Here is a 21,654-nt window from a genome sequence, read left to right as displayed (position 1 = left end):
TCCCCATCCCCATGGAGGCTGGCCTGGGCCCCGCCGCACACATGGATGTTCCTCCACGCCCCCCTAGGCGGGTGCACTCCACAGTTTGGGGACCTCTGATCTAGAGGCTCAGACCAGAGCTCTAGGATCTGGAAAACCCCAAATGGGTGTTACATGAATTTCAGAATCGATACTGTAAATGTGGGATCACTAGTGTTAATACCCAGTGCTGGTATTATAATCTGATACTGTTTCATATAACACATACCTATGGCATGGTCCAGTGCTCATCTGAGTCAGTGGAAAGATTCCAACTGAGTTCAGTGGGTTTTGGATCAGGCCCAAAATAAGGCCATGTGGCAAAGTTACACAAGTATGTCGGTATAAGGACAAAACCCACTCAATATAGTTTGAAATAGTGACTATTTCACTATTACTGTAGTGCAGCAGGTGTTCCTATGTGTGCTTGGGCTCAAACGTAGGCTGAAGAACTAGATGTTGTTTAACAGAAGCATAAACCTGGTGATAGCACAATCAAATGTGGGTGGTTTCTTGTGTTCTATATTACAAAGACAGGGGTGCTGCCAGGGGGTGGGGTCGGGGTGCAGGGGCTTCCGACTGCAGGCGGAAGGGGTGGGGCAGGGCCCCCGATTGCTCTGGCCCAGGGCCCCAAGAACCCTTAATCAGCCTCTGTACAAGATATTCTGGGCTCAGTTTCTCTCTCTCAGTACCCAGAGAATTCTTCTCAAATGAGTTTGAAGAAGCTGCGTTATTTAGTGTGTCATTTCATTTTTCAAGCATCCCTTAGCTGAGCTGGGGGATATTGTATTACCATCAAATATTATTTTAAAAAACCAAGAGAAAACAAGGAACAGAATTTATTTCGTTTTTATTGATTCCAGTGATTAAAAAAACCTGGTTTTGTTCCTTTCTCAAAGATCGAAGCTATTTTCCCCTCACTGTCTGGCTAGAGGAGTCAAAGCTGGAGGCAGACACTGTACAAGAACGCCCCTGCTCTGTCATCTCTTTCAGACACGCTCTTCCTCCCAGGCAGTTATTGGGATAATATTATGCAAGGTGTATCTGTAATCTCTGAGAGCTGTGCACTATACATCTATTAAAGAAACTGGAAGGAAGCTTGTAACGAATCCACCTATAGCAGGCACCACCACATCAGTACAAGACAAATTACACACACTGGTGGAGCTGGACAAGGCCCAAGGTCCTTCTTCAAAAACACAGGCCTCTCTACTCAAGGACATGTCCCCTTACTAGTAAGTCCCTTGTCCTCCCTGTGGGCCAACCAGTAGTGGGTAACATAACACTCATGTGCTTTACAAGCACAAAGGGCTTGATTCCCCCCACAGTGCAGGTGCAGAATGTTGCACAAGGCGAAAAAGGAGGAGCAGGATAGGCGCACAGGGAAACACACTCCTATATCACTGTGTTGCTGCTGAGGTCCCCAAGCTACTCCTGCTTCCCAGAGTTGCAAAGTGAAAACCAGGGCATCTGCCATAGAGCATGAATGAGGGGGTGGTTTTGGTCAGTCTCAAGGAGGTGTGCATCAGAGGGTGAAAAACGGGAACCCACTTCTCCTTCACAGCCAGGTAGCCCCTGCCCCCCTTTGCTAGTGTCCCATGGGACTAGCTATGTGTGTGGGATAGAGATAGGGATGGTTCAAGGAGTTGATTGCAGAACATTGGGGGCTTGGAAGTGGAGCTGGTAGGATGTCCACACATGAGAAGACTAGGGCTCTTATGCAACTCTTGCTAACCCAGCTGCGAAGTGAGTCCTTAGACTCAAGTTCGCCAGGGGATGGTTACAAAAATCAGGACAAAACAACCAACAGGGCCTGGGGAAAAAAGGGATGTTTGCAGTATTGTCAACCTCAAGGGATCAAAAATCATGATCTGTCCAGGACTCAGAAGCACTTCTGCAGTCCCCCTCTCACTGTCTTGGGACTTCTCTGCCAGGGACTGGACAGCATTTCCCTGAGACTGCCACATTCTTGCCTTCTGCTGCCCTGGAACTTGGCAATGCTTCCCCAACTCTCCCCTGCCTCCTGCTGCGCCAGGACTTCTCTTTTACCAGAGCACCAGCAGTGCTGTGCTGGGAAGCGTGATCACAGTAGGTTCTGGGCAGAGGACAACCCCCGGGGGCAGCAAGAGGCAGGGGAGGGGAGTCAGAGAAAAGCAGCTGTTGCTGCGGGGGGCAGCCCTGATCATTGCGGGATCAGAGGAGCTTCTCGCATCATTGCGACAGTGGGTCCCAAGAGTCGCGAGCCAGTCATGAGAGTTGGCAATGCTGCCTTTGCGATTTCCTGGGACCCGGGATCAAGCTGGCAAGGCTGGGTGAGGTGATCCCTGTGTTTAGTGTGTGTAAGGCTTGGGAAGCCTGTTCCTCTTCGATCTCACACTCACACGGGCTTCTCTTGCAAGGACATTAGAGAGACAAGCTGGGTGAGGTAATACCTTTTATTGCAGAGGATCTCAACTTTTTTTTTCTGAGCCCCTCTCTCCCCCCATGCTACAAAAAACCCCATGGCCCACCTGTACCACAAGAACTGTTTTTCTCCATATAAAAGCCAGGGCCGGTGTTAGGGGGTAGCAAGCAGGGCAATTGCCCTGGGCCCCATGCCAAGAGGGGCAACCGTGAAGCTAAGTTGCTCAGGCTTTGGCTTCAGACCCAGGTGCTGGGGCTCAGGGCCCCAGTTGCAGTCCTGCGCGACAGGGCTTCAGCTTTCTGCTCAGGGCCCTAGCGAGTTTAATGCCGGCTATGCTCGGCAGACCCCCTGAAACCTGCTCGCGGCCCCCCAGGGGACCCCAGACCCCTGGCTGAGAACCACTGTCTCACTGGACCAACTTCTTGCAGCGGTTGTGGGTTTCCCCTCTGCTTGCAATATCAGGGTGCCGACGCTAGGGGTCAGCAGTGGGCCAGTGCCTTCGGCTGCGCTCTCTATGGCCACGCTACGTCATTTGCGGAACACCGCCCCTAAGATACGACGTTCGCGCAGTTCCGCGTTTTGGGGAACGTCTCCCCATCTCCAGCTCTCGCTGTGCGCCGATCTCGCCCGGCCGCCCCCTTACGGAGCTTGCGTACCTCTTCCCCTCGCTTCCCCCGGCGGACCGAGTTCACGCAGCTTGCGTACGGGGTTTGCGCAGCGGCCGCGTACGGCGCGGCCCGGGCGCCCCAGCCGGACACAGCCTTTCCCTGCCTCCTCGGCGGCGGTTCGCTGGCGGGCTCTGCCGGGGTGAGCGATCCCCGCCGCCCGGCGCTACTCGAGGCCGGGGCGTTAGGCCGCGCCGGGAGGCCCCGTTTCCGGGGTGGGGGGCAGGGCCCGCTCGGGGGCTTCATGGCGGGGGGCCGCGGGTAATTCCGGAGGTTGTGGAGGGGTAGATTATGGGGGGCTGTGGGAGGTTCGGGGGGAGGTAATTCAGGGGTTATGGGGTAATTTAGGGGGTTCCTGGGGGGCAGATCGGGCGGTGCATGGGGGGCTGGGCCAGCCCAGGGGCTGTGGGGGGTAGGGTGGGAGGTCCGGGGGGGTGGGGTAATTCAGGGGTTATGGGGTAGTTTAGGGGGTTCCTGGGGGCAGATCGGGCGGTGCATGGGGGGCTGGGCTAGCCCAGGGGCTTTGGAGGGTAGGGTGGGAGGTTTGGGGTGGGGTAATTCAGGGGTTATGGGGTAGTTTAGGGGGTTCCTGGGGGCAGATCGGGCGGTGCATGGGGGGCTGGGCCAGCCCAGAGGCTTTGGAGGGTAGGGTGGGAGGTTCGGGGTGGGGTAATTCAGGGGTTATGGGGTAGTTTAGGGGGCTCCTGGGGGCAGATCGGGAGGTGCATGGGGGGCTGGGCCAGCCCAGGGGCTGTGGGGGGTAAGGTGGGAGGTTCGGGGGGGGTGGGGTAATTCAGGGGTTATGGGGTAGTTTAGGGGGTTCCTGGGGCAGGCCAGCATGCGGGTTGTTGGGGGTAGATCGGGAGGAGTTATGGGGGGCTGGGCTATAGATCGGGGGGCACCAGGCCCAGCCAGGTGGAGGGGCTGGTGAGCTACTTAGGAGGCTTGGACGGGGGCTGGGGCTTTCAGGCTTGAAGAGCGGCTCTACCAGCAGCTCCCAGGGCCAGGCCTGTTCTGGGGACCAAGGGGGTGGCCAGGTCCAGTCAGCTGGGCTGGTTGGCTGCAGGCCTGGGGGGGTGACGATTTGGGTGACGGCTTGTGGTCCAGCGCTGGGGGAGTGGACCTGAATGGCCGTGTCACTGTAAGCTCCCTCCACAGACTCAGGCATCAACCCAGCCCTTCACCCTTCATGCATCTTAAGCTGTGAGGGTCTTTATATAAGACTTCAGTGACTGAGACGTTCTCAGCTCTGTTCAGGGGCCAGTGCCTATGGCCCTTCCCCTCAGAACTGGGGTTTGTCATCGTTTCCCTCCATTCCTGTCTGTCTCACTACTGGTGTTAAGTGTTGTAGACTCCTCAGGCAGGGGTCACCCCCGGTTGTGTGTTTACATGTGGCCAAGTGATCCTGATACTGGCTTTTCGGGGGCTACTGCAGTACAAACAATAGCAATAGCCCCAGTGAAAATTCCCATCTGTTTCTATGCAGTGTGCTCTGCTCCAGTTGATCCCCTTATTTCCATCCCAGTGCAAGATGAAATCAGTTTTCTGTGTGCAATGAACTTTGTTACATGATCTTTGATTTACTGTATAATCACTGGTTTATTTGTTATGTATTTCAAAGTGTTCATGCACCGCCTCTAAGAGCACAGCGTTAAACGTAAATTATGCTAGCCACTTCCAGTGAGTTGTATAACAATACCACCAGGGCTCGGAGTCCCAATGTATTTGAATGATCAGATTGTTAGGAGCAATGCATCAAAATTAACATGAAGCTGAATAATGTTGGATGATGGTCCGTCCTGACTATTGTTCAATGAAGTTAATGAAGTTTTTGCTCACATACTTACCTGGCAGAGGAGATACCATGATCATGAAGGTGGTTTTCTCTGGGTGAGGCTCATCCACTGCACTGCGGGTCTGCTGACCTCTGCGATTTCCCCAAATAGGAGAAACTCGACTATAATTTGTAGTATAAATGTCACTTTGGCTTCAATCCTGCCGTTGGTTCCACATGGGAAAATCCTTGCTCCTCTGTCATTAGGGCTCCACTGCATGGATCTGATTGCAGGATCAAGACCTTAATAGTGAGAGGCCCATGACTAGAACATGTTACTGATGACAGTAGGCTGAGATGTCTTCATGCAGCTGAGGTGGTTGGCTGCAGGCCTGGGGGTGATAACTTTTGCCTGAATCCTTTTCAAATTCAGGTGTAACATCACATGGAGAGTGTTTTTTTTCCCCATGCTGTTGATGTTATGCATTTTTATTGTCTATAATTTGAAAGGCATTTGGGGGGCCTTTGTGTGCTATGGAAATGTCAGGTGATATTTTGGCAAACCTAATTAGTGTAGAAGGATATTGGCTTTTTACTTAGTAGGATGATACAAAAAAGTTCTCAGGTGTAGCAGGAAGAGTTAAATTTAAAAATCTACTTATAGGCATAGATTTTAAGACATTATGATCATCTAGTGTGACCTGCATGATGCCACGGGAGCTCACCCAGTAGTTTCAGCCCGTAACTCAGGGGTGGGCAAACTTTTTGGCCCGAGGGCCACATTGGGGAATAGAAATTGTATGGCCGGATGTGAATGCTCACAAAAATGGGGTGGGGGGCAGGTTGTGGGGTGAGGCTGGGGATGAGGAGTTTGAGGTGCCGGTTGGGTGCTCTGGGCTGGGATCGAGGGGTTTGGAGAGCGGGAGGGGGATCAAGGCTGGTGCAGGGGGTTGGGGCGTGGGGAGAGGCTCAGGGGCACAGGCTTCGAGTGGTGCTGACCTCAAGCATGGTGCGGGCCGTAGTTTCACCACTCCTGCCATAACGTCTGTTTCAGCTGTGGTGTACATTTTAAAAATACAACTAGTCTTGATTTAAAAGTTTTTGAGTGATGGTGAATCCACCACATCTAACACCACAGACGTAATATTAGAAAATGTCTAATATCAGTTGATACCTGGGTGACATTTATGGAAGCACTGCACAGCTTTTTGGATGGTAACTTGTTTTATTGCCCTGTGGCCTTTATGAGAGAGACAGATACAAGTACCACTGTCTGGGGGGAAAAAAAATTAGGGACTAATATGTTGCTATTTTTTCATAATTTGCCCTTGTTTTGGAAAGGAAATTTACTGTAGGTCTGTTGATCTTTAATATTTCTTTTAAAAAAACAGAACCCTGCCCCCCCCCCCAACACCTTGGAGTCCAAATGTTTCCAAAATAATATTTAGTTAATTTTAATAATATTAGGCTGAATTAATAACTATTTATGTCTAACTTTTCTTTTGTCTTTTAGTTTTAACCAGAAGGGGAAAATGTCACTTTATGATGACCTGGGAGTGGAGACCAGCGATTCGAAAACAGAAGGCTGGTCCAAAAATTTCAAACTACTGCAGTCTCAGTTGCAGGTGAAGAAGGCGGCTCTCACTCAAGCAAAGGTACAGATATTGCTGCTCCCGATGGCTCAAGGTTGCTGGCCATAAGGAATGCTGTCTTTTTAAATTTTTCTCCTGAAATGCTGGTCTCGGTAGGATTTCCTTTGTACTGAGCACGCTGCGGAGTGTACATTCCCAGCTGTACAGACTTTTGGATGCATTGTCAGGCTTTGTCCTTCAGTTGGTAGTGGGCAGCACTAGTAGAATACTCCTGGTGAATTCTGCGCCAAATTAAAAATTCTGCGCACCATATTTTAAAATTCTGCATATTTTTTGTCAAAATACCACAATATAATCAAGCTAGCTTCAAATATGTTGGTAATTTATTTAAACTGCAATACAGTGGATGGAGAATGGGAGTGGGGAGCTTTGGAGGAAATCACCAAACTCCTTCTGTCTAATAGTAATGTAGCTAGTATCGACCCTTTACTTTTAGATATTAGTCAACAAATATATGCAGCCATATGCTCAATGTTACATCGTAGGCAACTGAAGAGCAAGTGAGGACTGAGTACTCAAACTCACAATTTATACTGGCTACTGACCATCTCCAAAAAGGTCAGTAGCAAACAGTTCATGGAGCACATTTTGATAGGAAATTTTTTTAGTCCAAACATTTAGACTAGTTCTAATCACTAAAGCACCGTAAGCATTTATAAGGTTGTACTTCCTTTACAATAAAGCTCCTTTACACCACTCTGGCAATGTAAAGGAGCCTTAAAATTTTTATACTCTTGGGGGAATTCACTAAGAACAATGGGAACAATTCACTAAGCAGGCAGGCTGCTATATTCTGCTCTGCCTGAGGGAACAGAGCCTACCCCACGCCTGCCTCTTCAAAAACACCCCAAAGCCCTGCCCCTCCACGCCGAGCGTCCTGCAATAGCGAGTGAGAGGGACACAGTGTCTCTCTCTCACACACGACTGCCCAAACCTCCCCCCCCGTGGTGATTTATGTCTCTACCGGCTGCTATGGGTGTCCAAACCGACCTGCCTGCACTGCTGGGGAGCGGGTGCAGGACTGCTCTTGTGGCTTCCCTTTGCTTCCCTGTCAGAAGTCATTTTTCTGCAGGGAAGCAAAGAAATCTGTGGGGGCCATGAATTCTGTGTGCATGCAGTGACACGAAATTCCCCCAGGAGTATGCAGTAGAAGCAAGAACAAAGTGGTATAAGTTCTCTGAGACCCTTCATATAAAGTATAGCATAATTAATATATGCACAGCATGGCTGTGGGGACTGCTCTCATTTCTTAAATAAATAATTGAGTTAAGTGTTGATGTGGAGCTCAAATTTAACCCTGAAGACATTAAATTGGGTACTTAAGTATTTTAAAAATAAGTGAATAGGCAAGGCTGGTTCAGCCTTTGATGGGAAATTGGAGATGTTCAATTTTTTGTGCTGCTTGGTATTTGGTAACTGTTGTTGTTGGCCAACTTGCATCGTTTCTTGCGTATCATTTTAAAAGCCGCCAGAGGCTGCGGTGTGATTCCTGGTATTGCCAGTCAGGTCAGAAATTGCTGCTGAGAATATTTCCAGTCCACTTAGAAGGTTGAAAGGAAGGCAGAGAAAGTATAAACTAATTCCTTCAGGGAAAACGAAGAAGCAAGTTTGTACCAAGCTGTCTTCTCTCAATATATTGCAACATGACATCATCATTGTCCTACTTCTTTTGTTGATGAATGAATGAATGTATTTTTCGTGTGCTTCAGTCACAGGCTGCTGCTGTCAAAGTCTCCATAGCTTCTGGTGCAAAGAAGATCAATTAGAAGAGGGAAAAATATAGTTAGGATTTTACTATTTAAAAGTTTTTCTTGGGGCTAATCCTGTTTTCAGTTACCCTTGTGGAAATCAGTGCAATTACTCCAGATTTATGCTGCTGTAATTGAGAGCAGAATCTGGTCCTTAATTTACGAGTTTTGTACAAATGAAACCTGAAATAAGGCTACAACTGATAGATGTGATCTTTTAAAGCACCCCCTTCTGTGTGGTTCTGAGGCACGATGTACCAATCTCAGTCTGTCTTTCCTTGGAAACCCATCCAACAGTATATATAAGAATGTATTAATCCTGTTTTTAGAAAGTTCTATTTTCCTCATGGTGAAATGTGAAAACCAACAGGACTTTAGTGAAAGAAAAGACCTATTCTGCTGCTCTTATTCAAACAAAGCTCTCCACTGAGGAGATTCTCTCAATTTTAAAGGTATATTTTCAGTTCTAGACTTAGAAAACCAAACACATTTCTGGTCTGATCCTGCTCCTATTGAAGTTAATGGCAAAACTCCCATTGAATTCAGTCGGGTAGGATCAAGCCCGTTAAGGTTTATGTAGGATCTGTGTTCCTGTAAAAGCTTTACAGCGACAGTCAATAAACTTTAGCCATAGAGCTGTATTGTGACCCATTGTGCTGGTGCATAAATAACATATGAAATGAACAATCACAACTTCAAGCACGGTTAGAAATGCTGAGGAAGGACTATATGCTGGTAAAATGAAAATGCAAGTGGTATGGTAAGTTTTGCATGGGGCAGAGAGGCAGGATTGAGGCCTGAGACGATATTCATCCAATTTTAAGCTTTCTTGAAATCAAGAAACATCTAGTTTAGGAATATGAAGTAAATACCCCTTTTTAAAAAAATGAATGTATTATCTTATGCTTTTTTTTGTATTTTGATGGTTTCAGAGTCAGAGAACAAAACAAACGACAGTCCTTGCTCCAGTGATTGACCTGAAGCGAGGGAGCTCTTCTGATGACAGACAGATTGTAGACACGCCACCTCATGTAGCTGCTGGGTTAAAGGTAAGGCTAGATCAGCTTAAAAACACAGCAGATTACATCTGATTCTGAATTCTCGTTTTCTTTCTCTGCCTTCTGTAGTAGTCTGCATTTTACTTATTAATTTACTTGTCCTACTGGTCTAAATTGTTCTACTTGCTTTTAGCCTCTCTTCTGTTCAGACTTATTTTCACTCACGAAAATTCCAAATGTATGCAAACTTCTCCCGGTGCTACAGTCTATAAATCTGTAGATCACTGAGGGCATGTCGACATGGCGGGGTAGGGGGCATTATGTGCTCTACAGGGATGTGATTTCTAAAGTTCACTGACATGTTGCACATCATTTGGCCCGTGTAAACCCTGTTAGTGCACTTTTCCATAGTTCAACCACAGTAAGGAACCTTTAGTGTGCACTAGGAGAGTATACACAGGCCAATTAATGTGCAACTCATCAGTGCACTTTAGAAATCATAGCCCTATAGAGTGCATTACCTCACCATGTAGACAAACCCTTAGTGTTCTTAATTGAACTAAAAAGTATGCGTTTACATAGCACCTTTCTTTTGAGGAGCTCAGGGCACTTTGCAAGCAACCCTGTGAGGTAGGTAGGTTGGGGGGAAAAAATTAAATTGCGATCCTTTCGTGCTTGAAAGTGGTCTTTTATAACAAACAGAAGAAATCTAATCTAATCTCCAGAGCAGATATTCCTTCCAGATGGAATAAGAAGGGTTGAGGATGTCAGTCCTTAATATAGTAGCAGACAGATGGATACAAGCTCACAGGTTTCTTTCAAGCACCCCTCCCAGCCCTATGCAAGCAGGCTGTAGTTTTGGATAGAGAACTTTTTGGGTATTAATGTGACCTTAGCTATGCTTGTTTGGCACCTCTTTGTGTTTGGAAGGGAGTGGGTGGGATAGTTGTTTTCTGCACACAAAAAATTGAGCGGAAAGTGACATAGGTTAAAATCTTTGCCATTGAAGTCCATGGCAAAACTCCCATTGACTTCACTCAGACTAGGATTTCACTTTCTATCTAAGCAGTCTGAAGATATTAAACTTATTTGTTGGTAATGGTAAAAACAGCTGGCTTATTCCAACTGCTGCTCTTAGGTGTCTGATCACATTGATATTTATGCTTTTTCTGTGTAAGGATCCCGTACCTAGTGGTTTTTCTGCAGGAGATGTGCTGATTCCTTTGGCTGATGAATATGATCCTATGTTTCCCAATGATTATGAGAAAGTAGTAAAACGCCAGAGGGAGGAACGACAAAGACAGCGTGAGCTGGAGAGGCAAAAAGAGATTGAAGAAAGAGAAAAGTAAGACTTTAGTTTCGGTTCCTGAGATGGGACACTTTTTTATTCAGCATTCAGTTAAAAGAAGTTAATTGCATATTGTTATTTGTGGCTTCTCAAAGCATGAGAGAAAATATTCCTCAATCCAGGTAAAAGTATTGGTGTCATTAAAATAAGCATTTACTCTACAGCTCCTTGGTTCCTGTATGATAGTGTATTTTAAATTAGTAGCTGATTAATCTTATTGGATATCTAGCAGGTGTTTTCCCTGCTATTTCAATACAATATTGAAAACATGTCCAGCTTTATTAGTAGGATTAATGGGCCAAATTCCTCCATGATGTGTGTCCTCTGTAGTCAATGAAGTTACAAGAGGGATAACCTAGGTCCTACTTCTGCTAATTCCCTCCACCTTTCTGGTCAAGTAGACTGCTTCCTCTTCTTTTAGTCATGATCACCATCCTTCCAGTGGAAGAGGACGACCTGGGACTCTCTGAGGCCCTTTCATGCTGTTCCTTATTTGGGGTCAAAGGGTCACTGAAATCTGAATTAACCTTAAGGTAATTCTACACTCAGGCTGGAGGGGTAGTTTCCAGCTTGGTTAGATGTGCGCACACTAGCTTTGAGTGAGCTAGCATGCTAAAAGCAGGTGTGGCTGGACAGGTTAGCTATTGGAGTAAGTACTGAGGGTCCTGGGTAGGTTTGTACTCAGGGAGGGTGGCTGGCTGCCCCACCCATGCTGCCATGGCTATACTGCTATTTTTAGATACTATCTTGATCAAAGCTAGCACGTGTTCATCTACCCAAACCAGAAATTACACCACCAGCTGCAGAGTTAGATGTACCCTTACCTACAGCTTCACCATTGGTTGCCAGGGCTCCTTCTTATTTTTCTGTAAACCCAACAAAAGAGAGGGAAAAAATACATAATGAATATTGATGGTTCTACAACAGTGGTGGGCAGCCTGTCAGGGTAATCCGCTGGCGGGCTATGAGACAGTGTTTACATTGACCGGCTGCGGGCACGGCCGCCCACAGCTCCCAGGGGCCGCGGTTCTCCATTCCCGGCCAATGGGAGCTGCAGGAAGCGGCACGGGCCTCAGGGACGTGCTGGCCGCCGCTCACGGAATAGCTCACGGAAGCTTATGCTCAGATAAATTTGTTAGTCTCTAAGGTGCCACAAGTACTCCCGTTCTTAATCTTTGTAACAGAAAACCAGTAAAGCGGTAGGCATGCTGTTCAAAGCAATACAATCAGCTATGGTCTTCTGTTACCTTCCTAGTAATTTCATCCTGCGTTTCTTCCATTGCAACCACCTAAATCTGGGGTTTGGTCCGCAAACAGATCTACATGTGCAGATCTTCATTTCTGTGCATTCCCAATGACTTGATTTCAGCATGAAAGTACGAATATCTGTTGGAGGATTGGACCCCATCTAGTGTTTAAAAAATGAGTTGTTCTATAAAGGATGAAAGCAGAAAATGTGAAAACCGGAAAGAATCAATCAAAACAAACGAAAGGCAGTTTGCTTATAAGAGACATCTTAGCTGATAAAGCATCATATGAAATGCAGATGAGGAGCTAGTAATGTAATTCACACTGCACGCATTTCTCTGAAACATTAGTTCTTTTTTCACTTGATAGTTTCTTACCATAATTCCTATTCTAATTATTAGGAGACGTAAAGACCGGCATGAAGCCAGTGGGTTTTCAAGAAGACCAGATCCAGATTCTGATGAAGATGAAGATTATGAGAGAGAGAGGAGGAAAAGAAGTAAGAGGAGAATTGTCTACCTTTATGTCCTTGGGCAAGTCAAATTCTCCGCAGTCAGTTTTTTGCTGTAAACTATTCCTCCCTTCTCACCCCAAGAATCTAGTGTCCATTGGCCTCCTATAATACGTTTGTCACTTTATTATGGAGTAGCTGTTGTAGAGTAGGAAACCACATTCTTTTTTAGGGGTAAAAGAGACCCCTTTTTTGCCTGTGAAATTCCCTTTTAACATTAGTTTTTAGATACACACGTTAGAGATTTCTGAATGATGTAGGCTCCAGTGAACAGAGGTGCATGAGCTCATTCTTGTGGTTTGGTTTTAAAAGATTGAGCTCTGACTTCTCTTAATGTGTGCAATCACTGCACCTCTCCTTATTTGAAAGCCCTTGGAGCCACAGAATAAAATGCAGCTCTGTGTGGATGGGTATCTCTCTCAGTTCAGAGAAACTAAAAATCTGCTCTGAATTTCAATAGCAGATTCACTGTTGGTAATACAGACCCACTTCTTTAGACCTTCATTTTTGAAACAGAGCTATGTTTAATAAAACACGTATGTTCTGTAATGTATGTTTAGAACTACTTTGCCATTCACGCTTCCCTGACTGGAAAAGGCCCTCTGTTTCGCACTCTTGTGTTAATGTAGTTGTCCTTGAGTACAATATAATTTTTTAGTTGGCTTGATGAGCAGGCAGTCTTTGAGTTGAGGTTCCATTTTAATGCAGTCTTTACTGCTGCGGTCTTTATTGCTACAGTCTTCCAAAATCACGGGTATTGATTTTAAGGCAGTTGTACTGCATAATTTTTATTCACTTCCCCGTAGCACATCGGCTTGGTATGATATGGCACCCTTTGATATATTAGAAATCTTAAGTTTGCAAGAGTTTATTAACTATCACCGCTAAGATTTCCAGAGTCAGATGCTTTTTCCACCCCTTTGATGCTTGTTATTGGCAGCAAGCTATATAAAAATGTATGTGCAAAGGCCTTCAGCGAGCACCATGATTTCTTGTAGGAGTCCTGGGGTTGTATGTTTGTGCTTCCGGTGGCCGCCTTGCATCAATGTGTCCGGAAGAGTTTTGTTATCTCAAATGACAAAACACTTCATCTGCATGAATGTCTTACATTCCAATCACGTGATTTATAATTTCATTCACAGGCATGGGAGGTGCTGCCATTGCACCACCTACGTCTCTTGTTGAGAAGGACAAAGAACGTATGTATACCAAAATCAGTGGTTTGACCTTTACATTTTCTAACCCTGGAAAAACAGTTTAAGTCCCTACTTCAACTTTCTGCTCAGCGAGGGACAGATCCTGCCATTCCCCTGCACAGGCATGGAGGTCCCTGGTTGCAGAGGGTAGGGGGACAGGGTGCTCGGAACTTGAGCAGGGGATTTGCACCACCTGCGTGCTTCAGAGCTGCAGTTCACAGGATTTTCTTCTGTGAGGAGTGGTATAACTGGCTGGTCCATAATGGCATGGATTGTGTCAGCCATTCACATGCTACATAAAGGAGGAAGTGCAGCAGGTAGACCAACCATGCAGCTGCAGAGCTGTTTCGCTCCATATTGGTGGGCAGGGGAGGATTTCTCCACCCTTCCCACACCCCTGGGTACTCTTGTACATGTTCTGTTTCAAGGGTCTGTGTGTAGGGATGGGAGTTTATCCCTTGGGAGGTGAGGGCTTGGGTGGTTCTCAGTTTCTCAGTGAGATTAGTTTTAAAGACAAGATTGCAATATGTGTATCAGGGCATTTAAATCAAGGCGATTTAAATCACCAAGTGGAAAGCCTCAGTTTAAATCATCAATTTTAATCAACTTTTCCATTTTTATTTCAATTATTTTCTAAAGAAAGGTGCATTTTCATTCGCTGATATAACCATTAAAACATGTTGCTTTACAATTAAATAGAGCCTTTGCATTACTTTTTGCTACCTGGGAAGGTGCATTATAACTATATACCTTTATTTAAGCAATTATATAGCTTAATATTTTCTGATTCTTATTAATTGTATATTTTTATTGCATTAGAAAATAGTGAACGATAATTGTTTACTAGATAATTAACTCTTTGCTCATGATTTACATCAAGCTGCATTAGGATGGTAACTAGAATCTAATTAAACACACAAAATATCATATAAAATTTACTTTTATTAAACAATACAAGTCCTAAATATGGTACCTGACCTTTTGTGCCATATATATAAAGCTTGACCTCACAGGTTAGAATGAATGGAAAAACATTTTTCTTTATATAGAAAAGCAGCCTTTAACTCAGAATTTTTTATAGAAGCTTATGGATTCAGCATATTCATTTTTATTTAAATGTTTTAAGAGATTCTGATAAGTTTACGCCTTAACATATTTTGTATTAAATTCAGATTTCATTTCAAGCAAGTTTATTTTTAAAAAAGAAAAATTATAATTTAAATAAAATAAAAAGCACACTCAAACTTTTTTGACATATTGTTTTGTAGTTTTAGCTTTTAATTAAAATTCATTAACATCTCATTATGCATGTACAAGTATAAGTGTGTTTGTGAATATTTTATACATAAAGAACTCTTTCCCTTGGGAGTCCTGAAATGATTTATCAGAATAAGGTCGTGGTGGAGGGCAGGGAATTGAGATGTAAAGGTTGACTAAGACTAAGTGGGGACATAACTGTCTGCAAATATTTAAGGTTGTAAACACCAAAGACAAAGAAGAATTGTTTAGGGGAGTATAGTTAAGAGCAATTGGATGGAGTCAAGGAATGTTAAATATAGGCTGGAACTCAGAAAAAATAACCTAAGGGTGTGATCTCTTAAAGTGTGAAATGATCTCATAAGGGAATCAATGTAAGCCTTATTTCCTGAGACACTTATATCTAGACTGGACAAACCCTAAAAAAAAATTACTACAGGGAACAATCTTGCATTTGGACAGTAGATGGACTGGATTACCTGAGTGAGGTCTCTTCTGTCTCCGCTTCTATGATTTCCCCAAACTGACGTCTAACTTTTTGTTTAGGTACAATTAGTAATTAACAGAAGTAATCACTCTGAAATGAAATCATAGTATTATATATGCAAACTCACTCGCAACTTCACACTTGTCTGCCACTTTCCTTAGCACCACCATAGTTTGACTTGACTTGTGAGACTGATATGCTCATCTCACTTGGGAATCTGTTATTCCAAAGCTATCAACAGAAAAGGAGCCTTTCAACGCACAGTTTTTAAGTTGCATTAGTTCTGTCTTAAGGAGTCATTCTTCCTATGCATAAGAGTACAGAGCACTCCTTTTAAGCCTCTTGTTACCAAATTTTGTGCATAACCCAATCTTCTATAATTCAGTTTGTGATTAAAGAGCATATGTTTGGATTCCCTCTTTCCAGAGAATTTACTGTTGAGGAGACAAATGGCCTTAAGATGCAATGGGGAATTGAAACAAACTAACGAAGGGCAGCTAAGTAGAGATGATAGAGCCCTTATTACCTGTAGAAACAAAAAATCAGTGTAATATGCCATACAAATATATCCCCAAACACTTCAGAGGTTAAATGTAGTTACAGAGAGAATTAATAGTGGAGAGGAGACATAGTAAGTTGTACGAGCAAGGAAAATAAAGGGCCTGATTCTCATTTATGCTAAGGGCTTGTCTACATTACCTGCTGGATCGACGGGCAGCGGGGGTCAATTTATCGCTTCTAGTCTAGATGCGATAAATCGAGCGCTCTCCTGTCGACTCCAGTACTCCACCAGGGCGAGAGGCGCAGGCGGAGTCGACGGGAGAGTGTCAGTCGTCGACTTACCTCAGTGAAGACACGACGGTAAGTAGATCTACGTATGTCAACTTCAGTTATGTTATTCACATAGCTGAAGCTGCGTAACTTAGATCAATCCCCCCACGCCCCGTAGACCAAGCCTAAGACCGCATTGTCTTACTCTGGCAGTGTAAAGGACCTTAACAGGCAAATTATATTTACGCTACCTTTAAGAGGCCTCAGTGTAAATGAGAGAGAGGCCCATGATGCTTTAGATGAGATTTGAAAATGGTGGGAAGTGATGACATATATAGTTCATCAAATGTATTTTGACCAACTAGTAAATGTCTCATGTTTCTTCCAGCTGTACCATCCTTTCCATTTGAAGAGGAGTCAAGACCTCGTGCACCATCTGCCAAAGCAGCTATTCCTCCCCCGGTGTATGATGAGCCAGAAAGACCGCGGTCCCCAACAGGGCCTAGTAATTCTTTCCTTGCTAACATGGGGTAAATATCATTGACAAGTTAACATTTCATGAGAAGTGCCTTGCCGGGGGAGAGGATGAAAGTTAAAAATGTTGTCTCGGTGTGCAGAAGAACACACAGTCTTTGCATGTATATTCTTCACTGTAGTAACTTAATCTGAATGCATACATGCCCACCCAGCAGGAAATGTAGTACACAATGGTTTTGTGTGAATTGGGCCAATGAGTTTGAGGAGGAATGGCCAGTTTTTAGTGAGTTCTGGAGCCCTCTCCAGTATAAAGGTTTATGGCTTGCCAATGCCAAGCTGGTGTGGCCAATTTGTAAGTACGTGTGGCTAGTTCAAGACCCCGCAGTGCTTTTTCCTGCTTTTGTCAGAGGCGTGTTGTGTGTAACCTTGAGCAAATCACTGATTTTTTTTTTTTTTTTCAGAGGCGTTGAGCATCTCAACTCTGTTTGAAGTTAGTGGCAGCTGTGGGCGCCACACCCTTACCCAATCTGTGCCTCAGTTTACTCTTCTGTAAAACTGCTTATAATTCCAGCTAGGGGAATATAGCGAGGCTTAATTAATGTTTATAACGTGCTTGGAGACCTCAACTGAAAGGCGTAATATTTATTTGTGATAATTACGATTATATTCAACTCCACGCATGTTAATTTTTATATAACTGCAGGATAATTACAGTACTGGCATTCACAAGAGTCACAGCCATGAAAGTAAAAAGAAAAGGAGGACTTGTGGCACCTTAGAGACTAACAAATTTATTTGAGCATGAGCTTTCGTGAGCTACAGCTCACTTCATCGGATGCTGCAGCTCACGAAAGCTTATGCTCAAATAAATTTGTCTCTAAGGTGCCACAAGTACTCCTTTTCTTTTTGCGGATACAGACTAACATGGCTGCTACTCTGAAACCAGCCATGAAAGTGTACAAGTATTTTATAGAATACTAATAGTTCACTTTTTCTATATTTATATACTTTGTTTTTCATGCAGTTTTTCTAATAAGGTTTTTTCATCCGATCTGAAAAAGGATTCCCCCCAATCTATTGAGTAAGACCTAGTTATTTTCTCTGGTTAGGATTGTCTGGAGACCTTATTTTGCATCAGTGATCCAGAGCTTTCAAGTACTTTTAATATTTGTATTTGACTGTATTGTGTATTTGAGAAATAGCTAAATGGTCACTGATCTTTATAATCTTTCATTCCTATCAAGTTTAAAAAAAAAAATCTTTTCAGAGAGTGGGATCTTTATACTGTGGTGCAGTATAAACTTCTGTAGTCTTGTAAGGCCTGTCACATCTTGACCCATCCATTCATGATCTGCAAATGAAATGTTGAAAAGACATAACACAAGTTGTGTTTTGAAAAGGCCCATACTTGTTTGGTTGTGTAGCGAACTGTTGACTCACAATTTCTTCCATGGAAAATTAAAAGGTGGAAAAATCAAGACCAAATACAAGGAAATACTTTTTCATACAATATGTCATTAAACAGTGGAACTCATTGCCACATGATGTCATTAAGACAAAGAACAAGATTCAGAAAGGGGTTGGACATTAAATGGGTATTGAGAATATCCTGAGTTGTCATAATGATAATAGTTTTGTGAAAGGGATATTGAGCTTCAGGACCTAAGCCTATCTGTGACCTAATATGGAGGACAGATTGCCCCACATCTGCTACTGCGGAGTTCTTATGCTTTCCTCTGAAGCATCTCATGGTGGACACTGTCAGAGACAAGATACTGGAGTATCTGGACCTTGAGTCTGATCCATTCTAGCTGTTTCTGTGGAATCTGTGACACTTATGTTCGTTGCTAATGAAAGTCATGCTATACCTAACAAGTGTGAGCAGCTTTATTCAGTGATTGAACTGTCTGTGTCCCTATCTGTAATCCGGGAATGATAATAGTTAGTCAGCTTTGTAAAGTGCTGTAAATTTTTAGGTGTTATAAGCTCCCATATAAGCTCTTCTAGTCGATCTGCATGTAATAAGACTTTAGGAGTTAGACTATTTTATATGTTCTCTTAAATATTATGGCAACACTAAACTAAGACATGGGTTGTAAACTCCTTGTCAGAGCAGCTGTAGATACCATCTGCACACAACAGTTGGTTTCGCAGGGCAGTATTTGGAACTTGCTTATTGCGAGGGCCTATGTTGAGTTCCCTTGAGCACTAAGATGAAATGTGTTGACAGCGCTGCTTAAGAAATGAAATGAATGGTTGACAACCCGTCCTTTTTCTCTCAACAGAGGCACCGTAGCTCATAAAATCATGCAGAAGTATGGTTTCAGAGAGGGCCAAGGGCTGGGGAAGCACGAACAAGGGCTAAGCACAGCACTGTCAGTAGAAAAAACAAGCAAGAGAGGTGGAAAGATCATTGTTGGTGATGCTGCAGATAAAGGTAACTCGATTCCATTCTGTGGGAAGTGGGAAGCTGTTCACCTTGACGGTTTCTGAGAAGGGAATAGGTGTTAAGTTAGGGATCCGGCTCAGTGGTGGCTTTTCTTGTTTTCTTTACCCTATATCTTTGTACACAATGTCGACTAGTTGTGGAACATTGATGACTGGTGACAGTTTTTTCTTTGTGGACATTGAAGAATTTAAGTGTTAACAATTGCTCTGTGCCCTACTGCTTTAAATGTTCAGCTCTTCATCCTCTTCACCACCACCCTATCCAGTTCCATTCTGTGCTTTTCCTCGGTGTAGTCGGGCACCTCCCCTTCCTGCCATCTCATCTCCCTGTTAAAATGTGCTCCCTGCACAAGCAGGCTGTTTCTCAGCATGCACCTTTGATGCAGCCGTCTTTTCCGCTGCTGCTTTCCAGCCCAAAGCTCAGGTCAAGAGGGGAGCTCCATGTGAGCACAGCCCAAGCCTGGAGGACAGGTGCCAGGGGTGGAGTGAGTTGGGACACAATCCAAGTAAAAGTCATTCTCCTCTCTACAGTAACTCCCTCACTTAACAGCCCTTAAAAACAGCCATCTTCCAGGTTATCACCACTGGGAAATTAAGAGATAAATGTAATGTGCAAAAGCTACTGCACATTTGTAAATGCTGCTTTTTGTTCTGATGTCCTTCTCCTTCGTTTCCTGGTAACACTTTATAGTCATGGTTGAAATCATACTTTCCGAGCAGAGTCCCCTGATCTGAAGTCCGGTGAACCTTAGAAGATCTGGTATCTGTTAAAACTGACAGAGGATTATTGGCAAATATAACATTGCCTGTATTTCAGCTTGGTATTCGTGCTGTCAGTGATCTGAACAGCCTGTTAAAACGGAGCCACTTGTTCTAGTAATTGTTCAAGTAGCCATGAAGTGACTTGGTTCAGTGAAAGGCCTTTATTCCGAGACTACATTTAGTGGTTTGTAACTGAATGCAACTATTGGAACAGTTTGATGTAGGCCCCCCCAATGAACATGTTCTAAAAAAATTTAACATATACCATGACTTACTCTCTTTGTAGTAGATGCATCCAAGAAAGCTGATTCGAATCCATTAACAGAGATACTAAAGTGCCCAACGAAAGTGGTCTTATTAAGGGTGAGTCAAGAGGACATTTAACTTCACATTTTGTAATATAGACTGTGTGTTTCAATTTTAGTGCTCAGACCCCTTTCTCCTGTTATAAAAGCTCCATGAGATGCAAACTTTTTTCCCCCTACATTGTGCACTGTGGTCTTATTCTTGTCCTGCTGTGTTGTTGGAAAATACCTAACAGTTGCCATAATACCTCTGATTATTAGTCTTGATGTGTCTAGCGTGGGGACTGAAGAGAAGTTTTGTTTTTTGCCGTTTGAGTACATTGAAAGTACAAGGTTTTGATCAATAACTTGTGATAACACAGCTGATCTGTCCTGTATTAACCAGTTAACATGACTTTGGGCCATACAAAGGAAACAATAACTCAAGGATAGCATCTTAGTGCCAGGGAATTGTCTAGCACCATGTGATGCTAGAATGGGTGGCCTATGATTTGATAAACTGACACTTATAACTCATTCATAGTTTCAATATAATGCTCCCCCTGGTGGCAGGCTGCACCCTGTGTTTAGCATCCATCTGTTGAATTGGTTTTCCTCTCTTTACTTGCAGAACATGGTAGGTGCTGGAGAGGTTGATGAAGATCTAGAAGGTGAAACCAAGGAAGAATGTGAAAAATATGGCAAGGTTGGGAAATGTGTCATCTTTGAGGTAAGAATTAATTGACCTCTTTCTCCACCACATCTATAAATGCTTAACTTTTCAGATGAGGAAGTAGGCAAAAACGCTGAGCTGGAAGTGCTTGGGACTGTTTGGTTCTTGCTGCGATAGCCCCGCCTTGTACATCAAGTTATTGTGAAGTTTGGCATGTAGCAGTGTATGGCTATAGACCTGTTCCAATGAACAGCCTTTCCCCAGAAAGAAGTGGGACTCAGCCTGGCTAGCACTGAGCACCACATTGGCAACTTGATGGGACCACATCTGGTTGCTGTATGTTTTTAATCCTACCTGCTTTTCCTATAAAGCCCAACAGTTCATAGCTGTATTTTCACCATTCTGATCAACTGTCTCTTTTGTCAGATTCCTGGTGCCCCTGATGATGAAGCAGTGAGAATATTTTTAGAGTTTGAGAGGGTTGAATCAGCAATTAAAGGTCAGAGATTGCACTATAATTCCTGTTAATTTCCAAAAGTTGATTTTTAAAAATAGTTATTTTTTTTTAAGCAGAACTGTGTTAGCTGGAGAATTGCTTACCTTACTTGGTGTTTAATGACCTGTTTTTGGCTTGGATTCCAGCTGTGGTGGATCTGAATGGAAGATACTTTGGTGGACGAGTGGTAAAGGCTTGTTTCTACAACCTGGATAAGTTCAGAGTACTGGATCTGGCAGAGCTAGTCTGATTTAAGGACCTAGCTCAGGTTGTCACTGTGCCAGCGATTGTGTTTTCAGCTGGAGGCTGGGAGTAGAGAGGAGACGGCAGCATTCCAAGCAAACTGGACACAAGCCCCCTTGAATGGATTTTTCACATTCATTGTGACTGACGCTTATTTTGTTTTGTTTTTAAGTATAAATCCTTTGAAAGATTCA

The 21,654-nt window shown here is 44.0% G+C and overlaps 1 protein-coding gene and 1 non-coding gene across 3 annotated transcripts; both read left to right on the top strand.

Annotated features, from left to right (window-relative positions):
* Positions 1 to 2,954: 2,954 nt before the first annotated feature.
* RBM17 (RNA binding motif protein 17) lies at positions 2,955 to 21,654 on the top strand. 2 transcript variants are annotated; one of them, XM_037889360.2, is made up of 12 exons: positions 2,955 to 3,229; positions 6,375 to 6,516; positions 9,194 to 9,310; positions 10,438 to 10,604; positions 12,257 to 12,354; positions 13,509 to 13,565; positions 16,466 to 16,607; positions 18,840 to 18,991; positions 20,054 to 20,127; positions 20,680 to 20,778; positions 21,148 to 21,220; positions 21,364 to 21,654. In XM_037889360.2, exons 2-12 carry the CDS (start codon positions 6,394 to 6,396, stop codon positions 21,465 to 21,467), a joined length of 1,206 nt encoding a protein of 401 aa, XP_037745288.1. In that variant the 5' UTR covers positions 2,955 to 3,229; positions 6,375 to 6,393; the 3' UTR covers positions 21,468 to 21,654. The 2 variants fall into 2 exon arrangements, with proteins under 2 accessions (XP_037745288.1, XP_037745287.1); XM_037889359.2 differs by having other exon boundaries at positions 20,051 to 20,127.
* On the top strand, positions 4,927 to 5,082 carry LOC114018686. Its single transcript, XR_003563962.1, has one exon. It is a non-coding gene; the product is annotated as a U1 spliceosomal RNA (small nuclear RNA).

The sequence above is a fragment of the Chelonia mydas genome, chromosome 1 (assembly GCF_015237465.2).
Source record: "Chelonia mydas isolate rCheMyd1 chromosome 1, rCheMyd1.pri.v2, whole genome shotgun sequence".
Classification (NCBI taxonomy): Eukaryota; Metazoa; Chordata; order Testudines; family Cheloniidae; genus Chelonia; species Chelonia mydas.
The sequence above is the reverse complement of the archived record's forward strand: the minus strand, read 5'-3'. Positions and strand labels throughout refer to the sequence as shown.